Source organism: Pygocentrus nattereri, chromosome 26, assembly GCF_015220715.1.
Source record: "Pygocentrus nattereri isolate fPygNat1 chromosome 26, fPygNat1.pri, whole genome shotgun sequence".
Classification (NCBI taxonomy): domain Eukaryota; kingdom Metazoa; phylum Chordata; class Actinopteri; order Characiformes; family Serrasalmidae; genus Pygocentrus; species Pygocentrus nattereri.
The window spans coordinates 5,810,507-5,823,484 of record NC_051236.1 but is presented as its reverse complement, the minus strand read 5'-3'; the positions used below and the strand labels follow the sequence as shown (position 1 = coordinate 5,823,484).

Genomic DNA, 12,978 nt, shown 5'->3' with positions numbered 1-12,978 from the left:
GCCCCACACTGCTAAATATAACCTATTGTTTCATTTTGTGAAGGTTTATCATTTAGCCAGTGTGCGTCTGAGGGATCTGTGCCTGAGGTTGGACATTTCTGCAGAACTGAGAGGTAAAATCTGGACATGCTTTGAACACTCCTTGGTCCACTGCCCGGACCTGATGAAGGACAGACACCTGGATCAACTCTTGCTCTGTGCTGTCTACATCATATCCAAGGCAAGTTCCAGCATCTCTCACAGAGCTGAAGGCAGTGCTTCTTAGACTTAATTTAAGTTGGTGCAGAGAGACATTCTCTTTAAATTCCTTACTCAGTTTAAAGAAACTTATTTTAATAGACTTTTCTTGATTAATGGTTAGTTGTCACATTGCAGCACAAAGGCTGCGCCCTGTAAGCAGCCATGGACGATTAAATTTAAAGTGGAATTCCACAGTTTTTTCCTATGATTATATAATTATATATATGTGTGTATATAAATCAGTGGTTGAGATGAAATCAGTGTGATTTGGTGTGAAATTGTTGATTGTAGAGACCTGGATTTCTTGACAGTGGTGGTGATAGGAACCAGAGGTTGCTATGACTACAATGCAAATATAACAAAATAATGGTAAATCTAAATTAAGACGTTTTCTGCATTTACTGCTTTGCAATTAATGGATTTTAGAAACACTTTTTAGACAAAAATCTCCTCAAAACTATCATGAAACAGTGTTTCGGCATCAGGCAGTGAATTCGTAACTTTCTGTGAGGAGCTTAATAACAGAGCGTTTCACGTTACACCGCTCTAAAAGACTTTGTTTACTTCTTAACCATTTCATCATCCAGAAAGTTTGAAAATCAGTGGTTATTTTTCCCCCTTTAAAAGAGCAACTGAATAACAGCAACCCTGATTAAATGCCATATAGGTAAGATATTGAATTTGGTAGCAGTGGACTGTTAGAAATGAAGGTTCTGTTCAGGTCCATTTTTAGTTCATCAAGGTACAAACAGTGTAAATGTTCCCTCAAAGCTCCAGCAGTGGGTTTAAGGTCTGATTGTGGAGCTTAAATCAGTTTCTCCAGGTGAAAAGTTGGTATTTGTAGCTTTTCATAACCGAATGTTTTAAAGCAGAGCAGTAGAATAAAAGCCTGGAGGCGAGGCGAGGCAGGGTGTGTGGAGTCAGTACAGCTTAGAGCAGATCATTTCAGTGGATTGTGGATCAGTTATGTTCCCTGACTAAAGGCACTGAGATGGAGCCTTGAGGGTCCCACCCCAGTAATGAGAGGAGAACCAACCCAGAGACAGTCTAGAACATTTATTTCTGAGAGTGTTGACACGTTCATGTTCTCTCTACTTAGCAGATCTCAAAAGAGGAGCACATGTTCCAGGACATTATGAAGTGCTATCGGAGCCAACCTCAGGCCAGCAGCCACGTAAGTAGTGCGTCTTTGTAGAAGCAGGCTGTTAGTGGTGAAGGGGAAGTCTGGCGTTGTAATGAGTGGGTGTGACCTGTCCAGGTGTACCGCAGCGTGCTGCTACGGAGAAGAGTCAGAGAACAGCAGGCTGATGAGAACATGGAGGTGGACCCACCAGCAGATCAGTGTAAGGATGTCGGCCCACTCTCGTCTCTACTTCATTTGCATTATTGTTTTTATTTGAATGTTAATTGTACCGTGTCATTAACCAGCCAACGAGAGGACTGCCGCCAGACCCGAGTTTGACAGCGAATCGGAGGAGGAGAGGGGTGACCTCATCCAGTTCTACAACTCCGTTTATGTTCTAAAGATGCAGAATTTCGCACTCAAATATGCTCTTCCAGCATCGGATAGTCGGGTATGTAGATACCTTTCCTCAACGTGACGAGTTCTGTGACACACAGCGCGAATTTAGTTGTTGAAACCCTGATGACGTATTTACGTCAAATAAATATAAGTGAAGTGATACTTTTTTAATCCCACAAACGGGGAAATTCCACCTCCACATGTAACCCATCCGTGAAGTGAAACACCACATACACACTAGTGAATACACACACACTAGGGGGCAGTGAGCACACTTGCCCGGAGCGGTGGGCAGCCCTATCCACGGAGCCCAGGGAGCAGTTGGGGGTTAGGTGTCTTGCTCTAGGACACCTCAGTCATGGGCTGTCGGTTCTGGGGATCAAACCGGCGACCTTCCGGTCACAGGGCTGGTTCCCTAACCTCCAGCCCACGACTGCCCCATACTTCCACCATCAAGCAGCTCCCGATTTCCCGTGTGCTGCCTTATGTACACGTCCAGTGTGTTTGACGAGTCTCAGTGTGCAAACTGTGCCTGATATCTTAGAGACTGAGGCAGGTCGGCGATGAAAGTATCAGCCGTGTCGAACTAGTTCAGTTTCTGCGCTGAACGTTAGACATCAGGTGTGATGGCACCTGAAAACACGACGTCCTGCCTGCGTAAACTTTTACGTCTGTAGCACAAATGGAAAAAAAGGAATTCATTGCCTTGGATGACCATCTGTCAACATGGGCACCATGTTCCACTGCGCATACTGAGCACAACATACTGTAATTATTTTAGACGGTTCATTTTATGTGAATTGTTTTGTTTTTATTGTCGGCTTCTTTTGGATGTCGGCCGAGTTTGACCAAGAATGTTTGTTTCTGTGCATCAGTCATTAATAAATAAATAACAAACAAATAACACATTAACTTTCTCTTTTTTCACTGTTTTTTTTTTTTCCACACGCTTTCTCGCGTCCCCTCTCGCAGACGGAGGCCCCCCCGTTATCTCCATTCCCCTCGGTGCGAGCTCAGCGCCTCTCCCCACGGCGAATCTCTCAGAGACACTCCATCTATCTCTCTCCGCATAAGAACGGCTCCTGCCTCACCCCCAACTCCGCCTACACGTACAAGTTCAGCGGCAGCCCCTCTAAGGTAAGCAGGTTTCCCAGCTTGGCCATTCTTATATTATTCTCCATCAGTCTGGAGAACAGTTTCCCTGCTCCACAGTCCAGTGCGAGGGCATTTATACCCCTCTAGTCTTTCAGAGGGGTTTGGTGTGAAATGGCTCAGCTGTCTTTACAGTGGTGGTGATGGGAACCAGGCATCACCATGACTACAACACAGATATAGACACTGTATTTACCATCCAGAACCACCAGAGAACCTACACGAATCTTCTGAGTTTATATGGAATGTTGATGATGGAAAACAGTGGAAAAGCTGGAATAATCAGTTTTCTTTGGGGACTATTTTGCCGCACAGCGTCCTGCATGTCTCCCTCCACCATGAATGGAGTTGAAGTTCTCTAAAACAGCGTCTCAGTCATCAGGCAGTGAATTCAGAACCAGTTCATGTAGGAACCTTCTGTGAGGAGCTTTTAGAGGGGGACGTCTGGTTCCTATCACCACCACTGTGAGCAGTTCTGACTCAGTAGAACGGATCGTTTAACACCAAGCTGCTCTGAATGACTTAAATAAGCAGAAATTTTGAAATTTCACTGGAATTCCCCTTTGAACTGCACCCACTGCTGATACAGGCACACACATAATCTCCAACAGAAAAGCACTGACCATCAGAAGGGGACCATCAGAAAGCACAGCTCCACTGCAGCCCACAGCTGGGGGGGCGCTATATCTACGGCTGTTATGATTTAAACTACGTTTATAAATTGAGGCCCAGGCCCGTTTTTCTGGCCAAGAAGACCCGAATTTCTACTGTTCTCCAGGTTCAGCGTATTGTGCCAGGCAGCCGGTCAGCTGTGGTTGTGATGCCATTTATGCATCATTTGGGTGTTTATTGCTTCTGATTGGTCCAACTCATGTATTATTATTATTATTATTATTATTAAGCAAAACATATCAATTAAACAATTAAAATTGCAGCTCTTGACATTTGAAAACTGCACTTTTAAACTGTGATTTTGATCTAAAACCCAATTCATTTTTTCAATACTCCTCTAACCCACACTTAGCACTGGACATGTTCCGTCTCACGGGGCCAGATATGGGCAAGAATACCAACAGGTTAAACCTCTGGTGCTTAAAGTGCGGCAAAATGTGCCAAATGAGGGCTCATCCCCTCTAAACTTCCTCCAGTCCATGCTCTGTGTCCAAGCTGTGGTCAGTTCTGGCTCTGGAACAGAGCATTTCACATCAAAGCACCCTGAATGACTTTGTTCATTTTAACATTTTATTAGAAATGAATCAGTCCTGTTGTTTTTTTGCTGTCCTCAGTACAAGTAAAGCTGATGTGATCATGTCTCTTCTTCCAGGAGCTGAGTGACATAAACCGCATGATCCGTCAAGGCGGCGTGAGCAAGAAGCGAGCCTTCACAATGGATGGAGACGAGACGGAGTCTCCCACCAAACGCCTGACCCAGGAGAATGACGACGTTCTGCTTAAGCGCCTGCAGGATGTGGTCAGCGAGAGGGCCAACCACTGACCAGTAATGGACAAGAGACAGTTACTCACTCTCCCATCAGAGAGGGAGGCAATGCTGCAGGTCACAATCAGCAAATTAATGATCACGGACCGTCAGAGCATATCAGCCACGTCTCCTTTACGGAGCCACTCGGAGCTCCTGTCCATGGATCATGACTGACAGTTCATTACCGAACCCTTCAGCGTGGGTTTGAGAATCAGGACAGTCCTCAGGTTTTTATTTCAATCCTTTGAAATGGATCAAAATTGGTTTGATCCACACTTTTAATAACCAAAGACCACATTCGCACACACAAAGGTCTGCAGACAGCAGCGTTTCCACTGAAATGAAGGATATTGATAGTGGGTTTGTGCTGCAGTAACAGCCTCTACTCTTCTGGGAAGATTTGATGCTAGATGGAACATTGCTGTGAGGATGTGATTGCATTCAGCATTCGCAAGAGCATTAGTGAGCTCAGGTATTGATGTTGGATGATCAGTTGTAGAACACATGCTGTTCCAGCTGATCTCAGAGGTATTCAGACAGCCCTTCTGAGTGCATTTAGCTGCTTTAAGGTCACCCGTTGCTGTGGCTCCTGTTAGGATGAAGCAATCCGAACCAAAAAAATACACTACATACTTTGATGTGTGTGTAATTGGTTGCATTACATGTGATGCTGGAAGTGATCTCCATTTTTTACCAGACACACAAAAGGGTACGGGCGTCTGCACCTGGAAGGTGCAAACTGAGCTTAAACGACGCAATGGCTTTCCTGTGCCGACATCATCGCTCCTACACAGGGGCATCCCAGCTTGTTTGAAGCTCCGAACACTGAGGAGCACATTGCACATTGTTTTGTTCAGATTGCTTCGTCCCAGAGAGAGTTATTACAGAATATTCGGGGCCTCTTTCGAGTGAATCTCCCTGTATGATCTCCATAGAGTAGCATCAGCCAATAGAAAGGGACGCTCTGGAGCAGCAGTGCTAAGCTCGGGGGCTCTCGAAGAGAATGCCATGGGACAGCCGTGAGAAATTTGGGGCTAAATGTGGAGGGAACAGACTTATTAGGGTGACAAACTTTCCAAACAAGTCTAACAGCTTATGAAGGTGGAGCTCAAAGTAGGGGGCGCTGGTGCGCTCATCTGTATTGTCTGAGACAACAATCCTGTCATTGTAAACTCCATTTAAGCATGTAGACGAGTGTCCCCAGTGCAGAGACGACGTTACACACTGCAAAAACATGTTTAGTCAAGTAAAATGATCTTAATTATAGTCAATAAATCTATTTCCCCTGCTGAAATTGTTGTACGCTGAAGATACAACATTTATGACTTGTTTCAAGCAGTTTTGTTAAGTAAAATGATCTCACTGTAGTGGCAGATACAAGCAACGTAATGTGAAATGTGCTTGAAACCAGCAAAATTATTTTCCAGCCTAGTTAGAGAATTTAATAATAATCCTGGAAACATGTCAATAATGTCTAGAAATAAGGAAGATAATCTTATAATAAGTGATATTATACAGATCGGCTAGAATTACGAACATTTCACTGGACGAGACGCTATTTTTTTGCAGTGCAATGCAGTAAACGGAAACATCACCTCTTACGAAGGGGAGAAACAGTTAAACAGAAACCATTTAGATGATAAATCACTGGATGTGTTATCGATTGTAAAGAGCATGGACTGGAGGAAGTTTAGAGGGGATGAGCCCTCATTTGGCACATTTTGCCGCACTTTAAGCACCAGAGGTTTAACGTGTTGGTATTCTTGCCCATATCTGGCCCCGTGAGACGGAACATGTCCAGTGCTAAGTGTGGGTCAGAGGAGTATTGAAAAAATGAATTGGGTTTTAGATCAAAATCAGTTTAAAAGTGCAGTTTTCAAATGTCAAGAGCTGCAATTTTAATTATAACCTACAGGTTTTAAGTAGGATATGTTTCGCTTAATAATAATAATACATGAGTTGGACCAATCAGAGGCAATAATCACCCAAATGATGCATAAATGACATCACAACCACAGCTGACCGGCTGCCTGGCACAAAAATTTCTGCTTAAGTCATTCAGAGCGGCTTGGTGTGAAACGATCCGATCTACAGAGTCTGATCTGCTGACAGTGGTGGTGATGGGAACCAGACGTCCCCCTCTAAAAGCTCCTCACAGAAAGTTCCTACATGAAATGGTTCTGAATTCACTGCCTGATGACTGAGACGCTGTTTTATGAGAGTTTAGAGAACTTCAACTCCATTCGTGGTGGAGGGAGACATGCAGGGCGCTGTGAGGCAGAAAGGCATTACGTCACTGACGTACAGGTTTTGGCCTAAAATATTGTTATTCAGTTTGTTCATGGAAGAGAGAAACTTGCAGAATGAGGTAAGTAGCTTAACTGGTTGTTCTGGATGGTAAATAAAGTGTCTATATCTGTGTTGTAGTCATGGCGACGCCTGGTTCCCATCACCACAACCATTTCACACCAAACCACTCTGGATCTGTCTGATGGTTTAGAAATTTTTAAAAATTGCTGGAAATTTTTCAGAATTTCTAGGTAATTCAGTGTTTGAGGTGGAAACAAAGTGATTTAGATACCAAAACGTTATTTTAAAACCATCTTAAACCAGTCAGTCGTCAGGCAGTGAGTCTGTAACCATCTCATGTAGGAACTATCTGTGAGGAGCTTTTAGAGGGGGACGTCTGGTTACTGTAAATCTGAGTCTCCAGTGAACTGTTTCATTTTCCCCTGTAAAGAGGCTGAATCCACGCAGTGGAAGGGCTGTCTGGATGTGTTTAGAGCATGCTCTGCTGTCTGAAAGCTTTGGCCTTTAAACCAGCCGTACTCAACCGATGAAGAGGCATCATCACGGTTCCTCCAGGCCTCTCGGTGAGTTCTCCGCCTGGAGGTCTCCAGGCTTTTGTCTGCTGCTGAACCCGTTTACATACAGGGCGTTTTATCCTCAGCACATCCAGCCTGTGGTGTGTTCAGGGCTCGTTCTCTGCTGCAGGTCGTGCAGCTGCGTCAGCGTGTGTAGTATCTACACTACAGATTTTAAGTCACTCTGCTTTCTTTTCTCGGCTGGAGAACGCAGTCCATTCCCTGATGCGCGCCGCCGGGAGTCTTCGTTATAAAATTCCGCACTGTTCTTATTCTTCATGGTTTTCCTGGAACAAAGTTTTTATAAGTGGTAATCGTTTGTCAGTGTTCACGCGGTCTTTATTGGTGCCCTCGCTGTCGTTTTTGTCCTCCTTTTATTCCCAGCGGAGCACTCTAATGATTTCGCATCGTCAGCTGTCACAATATTCTCTAATATTTTTATTCTCATTTTTTTTTAACCGAAATTTTCGGTCTGGCACCCGATATCCTGGTTCCAAGGACGTTCTGTTTGAAAAACAGAAGTGTCTTCTTAAAAGTGTGAAACAGAACTGCTGTTTTATTTTGTTCAGAAAAGTGGCTTTGAGCGCTGTTTATAAATAGAAATGCACAACCACTGAATTGATCATTGAGTTTTTACTGTCATGTTTTTGCAGAAAGGAGATCCCTGTGCTCAGCATACACATCCCTATCAGTGCCTTTCAGTGTACATAGAAATAAAGTATTTCCTGCTACTCATTTGCATTAATTTTTATTTATTTATTTGTTTATTTTGGATGAATAGCCAAATTTTTACGTGTCTGTTCATGTTTTTCTGCGGTAATTACTCATAGGGCTTTAGGATTGAGAGACTAGTATTACTACTTCTTCTCCTTCTCCTTCTTCTTCTCCTTCTCCTGACCACCAAACCGCACGTGGTCATGTTCTTCATAAGCTCCACTCAGAAGCTGGGTGTCGTGTGAGGCTGTAGCTCTGATGGCATTTTAAACCCTTATAATAAAAGAAGCTGAACTTTGTTTTTCTACTGAAAGTCGACCCGTTTTTCCCCAAATCTGGGCTCTAAACTATAAACAGACGGCGTCTCTTCAGTGATCTGCTCTGGAAACATCACTTTTAGAAAACAACACAAAGAGCGTCTGAGACTGTAAGCGTATAGTGATATGTGGAGATCATAAAACACATGTTCTGATAATCTGAGGGGAGCTTTAAAAAAAAAAAACATTTATTTCATGCAGTTACTGAATAATTTGCCTTACGATTTCTGTGCGTAAATTCAGACGGACAAACCAAAACATACCCTGGAGAATATTACACCCCTTCACATCCACCTCCTCTTAAAATTAGCATTAAAGTTTACATGAACCACCATAACATCTAAAACTCAGTATTAATTCTGTGTTTACAGTTAAAATTATGCGCCTTAAGTTTGAGTTTTATAGAGACCCACACTGACCCTTTACTGTTAGTCTAGTAACCTTGTGGCCTATGATGGTATTATGATGGGTGGCAGGTTTAATAAAATTAATAAATGAATAATTAATACAGGATTGGTAATCAGAGGGGCGGTGGAGTTCGAGTCGACAGAGTCTGAGTTCTTAACCTTTTAAAAGCTCTGTTTTCAGTGCAGATAAACGTAGCGTCGTTATGCTGGTTATAGTGAGCTGTGCTCCTTTAGACGCTCTGCAGTTTATCCTAAAGGATATTTTGGCAACTAAGGTGTTTCGGTTACCATGACAACAAAGCAGGTAAGATATGCTCTCATACTTGAGGCTTTTCTGTAATACGGCCTCTGGTGTTATCAGAGCTGGTTTATGAGGAGTTTGGTCCTGTTTACCCCCTTATATCAAAAGCAGGCCTGCTGAACAGCAGAGGGCGCCTGTGAGCGAGGCTTCAATGAATGGGAGTAAATGGAGCTCAACTCCCTCACTAGATTGTGAGCTGCGTAACATTAAGTTTAGAAATTCCAGCTTCTGCTGTTTAATAATGCACTGCCTGTGGAGTCTGAATGTGGATGAATCCCAAATCCCATTTTTAGCTGTATTTTGCTCAGTTGGGCTGCAGGAGTCAGTATTTAAACTCAGATGTAGTGCAGTATGTGGGGAGCAGGGAGCCGTTTGAGATGCAGACCCAGCGTGAGAACAGTGGCGTTGTCAGATTGACAGACGACCCTCGGCGGTGATTTGGTACCAAAAAGTGCTTATAAACTGAAAGTATTTGCACTAAACAGCGCCGCGTTATCATATCTTCACTGTTATACTAAAAAAACGTTTTAAAAATCATGAAATGTGTGCAGCTTACACTGAATGTTCTTCTCCTTCAGCGGTCAGTGGTTGCTTAGCAACGATACTGCACCCTAAAGGAACTACCTAACACTTGTTTATGTGGTTTATTATAAATTATTCCTTAAATAATCCTCTAAAAGTTTGCGTATTGTAATATATTTCATGTTGGCCGCCGTTCTATAAAGGCAATAAGCCACTCGAGGCAGTGGGTTACTGCGACATTATCACCGGGAAGGGAGTTTTACCCGAAGAACAAAGAGCACCCCCGTGATAAGATCGCAGTAACCCGCTGTCTCGAGTGGCTTATTGCTTTATTATGGGATGTGACGATGGTGCTGCAATCTGCAAAGCGCAAAGTGTGGGAAAATAAATATGCTGCACTTTCCACAACTTGCACTGAATCTTATTTCATTCAGTCAATATGAATGCAAACATTTCTGTATTGCTTTTTTCTGTCTGGATGATAAATGTGGCTACGACGGCGTTTTAGGGCCACTGTTAATAAAAAAGAAACAGTAGACCTCGAGAATAAAGTCATAATATTTTGAGAATGAAGTGGGCTGACTGTAGGTAGGTTAACCGTAGGGAGGCTGACTGTAGGTAGGTTAACCGTAGGGAGGCTGACTGTAGGTAGGTTAACCGTAGGGAGGCTGACTGTAGGTAGGTTAACCGTAGGGAGGCTGACTGTAGGTAGGTTAACCGTAGGGAGGCTGACTATAGGTAGGTTAACCGTAGGGAGGCTGAATGTAGGTAGGTTAACCGTAGGGAGGCTGACTGTAGGTAGGTTAACCGTAGGGAGGCTGAATGTAGGTAGGTTAACCGTAGGGAGGCTGACTATAGGTAGGTTAACCGTACGGAGGCTGAATGTAGGTAGGTTAACCGTAGGGAGGCTGACTGTAGGTAGGTTAACCGTAGGGAGGCTGACTGTAGGTAGGTTAACCGTAGGGAGGCTGAATGTAGGTAGGGTAACCGTAGGGAGGCTGACTGTAGGTAGGTTAACCGTAGGGAGGCTGACTGTAGGTAGGTTAACTGTAGGGAGGCTGACTGTGTAGGTAGGTTAACTGTAGGGAGGCTGACTGTAGGAGGGGTAACTAGGTCTGACTGTAGGGGGGCTGACTGCAGGAGGGCTGACTGCAGGAGGGCTGACTAGCAAGGCTGACTGTAGGAGGGCTGACTAGCGAGGCTGACTGTAGGAGGGCTGACTGTAGGGGGGCTGACTGTAGGAGGCTTAACTGTAGGGGGTCTGACTGTAGGTGGACTAACTGTCCATGACTGCCCCGGGGGAATTTATGGGGGAATCGATATGAAAGTGCAGCGCCACTCAGTTACTAAGTTGTGGCCATGCATTATTTGTATTGGTATAGGATGTCACCACCAGGGCTCTGTAGGGCCTCATTTCTGCTTTCTTGATTTTTTTCTGAATTCACTACTGAAGTTTTCTAAGATATTTTGCTAGATAGACGAAACTGAAAATATGAACATGCGAGCCGTAGCTCAGGGACCTTAAACGCTCAAGTCAACCCGGCTTTCAGGCGATTTCCACTCACAGAAACCTGTAATAAACCACACTGAATACAGTGCCTAGAAAGTTGAAAGGCATCTTTTATTGCACAATAAAAGACCACATACCATGTTTTGACTCGTGTGATTGGTCCACATGGGAATACAGGAGCTACTTGGACAACAAAATAGAAAAGAAAACACACCCACGGGCGTCGCTGTGGACTCTCGGACCAGGACGAGAAGTACTTCTTTTTTTTTTTAAAAACTTCTGTAGCGTCGAAATTCCCATGTACGGTGCAGTTGGTTCAATGTAACTAAGAGCTTACAGTACTTCCACTTACTGAACACTGGCCATTACTGGATGAGCTGCGTTCTAACGACTGTGCTACTTGCAAGCGGCCAAAGAACAGAGCCTCTGAGCATGCATAGAGCCTGAGCTCCTCAACCAGACCGAGCTGGTCCCAGTTCAGAAGTTCTAACGGCTTGTATGTTCATTCTGCAGGACTGAGATGCAAGAAGTGTCCCATCTGAGGACACTGCGAGTGTAGACCTTGTGGAACCAAAGTTTGGCGTGATCCTTCATTAGCATGTCCAGGTACGCATGCACAAACACGGTAGGGTGGTCAGGAGCTCGGGCTATTCATGTTGGATAGAAGCTGATGTACACTATGTCCAAAAGTGCGAGAATTCAGCTACTTTGTCACCCAGATTGTATAATCTCAATTGGAAAGCACTGACCAATAGAATATGATGCCCTGGAGCATCCTAGGCCCAGTGCCCAGCATGGGCTAGAGGGGTATAAAGCCCCCCAGCATCGGGCTGTGGACTGGACTTGATCCAGAACTGACCATCCAACATCAGTACCTGACCTCACTAATAATCAAACCCTCACAGCAATGTTCCAAAGTGTAGGAGCCTTTCCAGAAGAGCAGAGCCTGGGTAGTGCTTCACTGTAGGGCAGCATTCATAAGGCTACAAGATGGTCCTTCAAGGGTTCTTTAGTAAAGACGGTGGTTCTGTATAGAACCATAACACTTGGCATGCTTAAAGGGTTCTTTGCATGGTGAAATGGAACTTCAGCTTGATGGAGAATGAGTTGTATATGGTTATAAGTGGTTCTGCTGTTGCTACTATGTCAAGCAGAACCTGTTTTGGTGCTATATAGAACCACTTTAGTATTTAAACTGTTCAAGGTTCTATACAGAACCACTGTCTTAACTAAAGAACCCTTGAAGAGCTGTCTTTTTATAAGTGTACATAAGCAGGACAACTGAGATAAACCTGCATAAACATTTCTAAAGGCTTATTTCAATAGATGTCGACTGTAAAGGCTGCTTCGTCTGACATTTTTCTGACTCTGGGTCATCATGGAACCTTTTTTTGGGTGAAAAAGCACGTCGTGGCAACCGTCTGTGTAGCTTGGTGTTGATAATAATGGTAAAATAAAACTTTGTCTAAGAGCCACAAAAACTGCTCAACCAGCTTGACCTGGTCAAGCATTACGTCACTGTGATATACATATTTAAAATATTGGGAAACACTTTACTGTAGAGTGCTGTTCGTAAGGCTACATGACACCTACATAAGCTCGTCATAACAACTGACATAACCCTGCATAAGTGTTTATAAAAGCTTATAGCAGTAGGTGTCATTCGCTATAATGGTTATATTTGCCAGTCTTGATCACAGTTAGCTAAAGCAAGATAAATGACAGATGCTGACGATTGGAATAAGCATTTATAAACAGTTACGTCAGATTATGTCAAGCTTATGTAGGTGTTATGTAGCCTCATGAACAGCACTCTACAGTAAAGTGTAACCAAATATTTTTATTGATCCCATTCATGGTGGAGGGAGACATGCAGTCCCCAAAGAAAACTTATTATTCCGGATTTTCCACTATTTTCCATCATCAGCATTCCGTATAAACTCAGAAGA

General features: G+C 43.8%; 1 protein-coding gene across 2 annotated transcripts in view; it reads left to right on the top strand.

The window, feature by feature from the left end:
- Nucleotides 1-7,993, top strand: part of rbl1 (retinoblastoma-like 1 (p107)) — a 32,860-nt gene extending 24,867 nt beyond the window's left edge. The window contains exons 17-22 of one of the 2 annotated variants that reach the window (XM_017718273.2): nucleotides 44-220; nucleotides 1,343-1,414; nucleotides 1,499-1,583; nucleotides 1,669-1,814; nucleotides 2,735-2,899; nucleotides 4,239-7,993. In XM_017718273.2, coding sequence (XP_017573762.1) covers nucleotides 44-220; nucleotides 1,343-1,414; nucleotides 1,499-1,583; nucleotides 1,669-1,814; nucleotides 2,735-2,899; nucleotides 4,239-4,409 — 816 coding nt within the window. In that variant the 3' untranslated portion in view covers nucleotides 4,410-7,993. Of the gene's footprint in view, nucleotides 1-43; nucleotides 221-1,339; nucleotides 1,415-1,498; nucleotides 1,584-1,668; nucleotides 1,815-2,734; nucleotides 2,900-4,238 lie in introns of both variants that reach the window. The other variant, XM_017718272.2, reaches the window with a different exon arrangement.
- The last annotated feature ends 4,985 nt before the right edge of the window (nucleotides 7,994-12,978 follow it).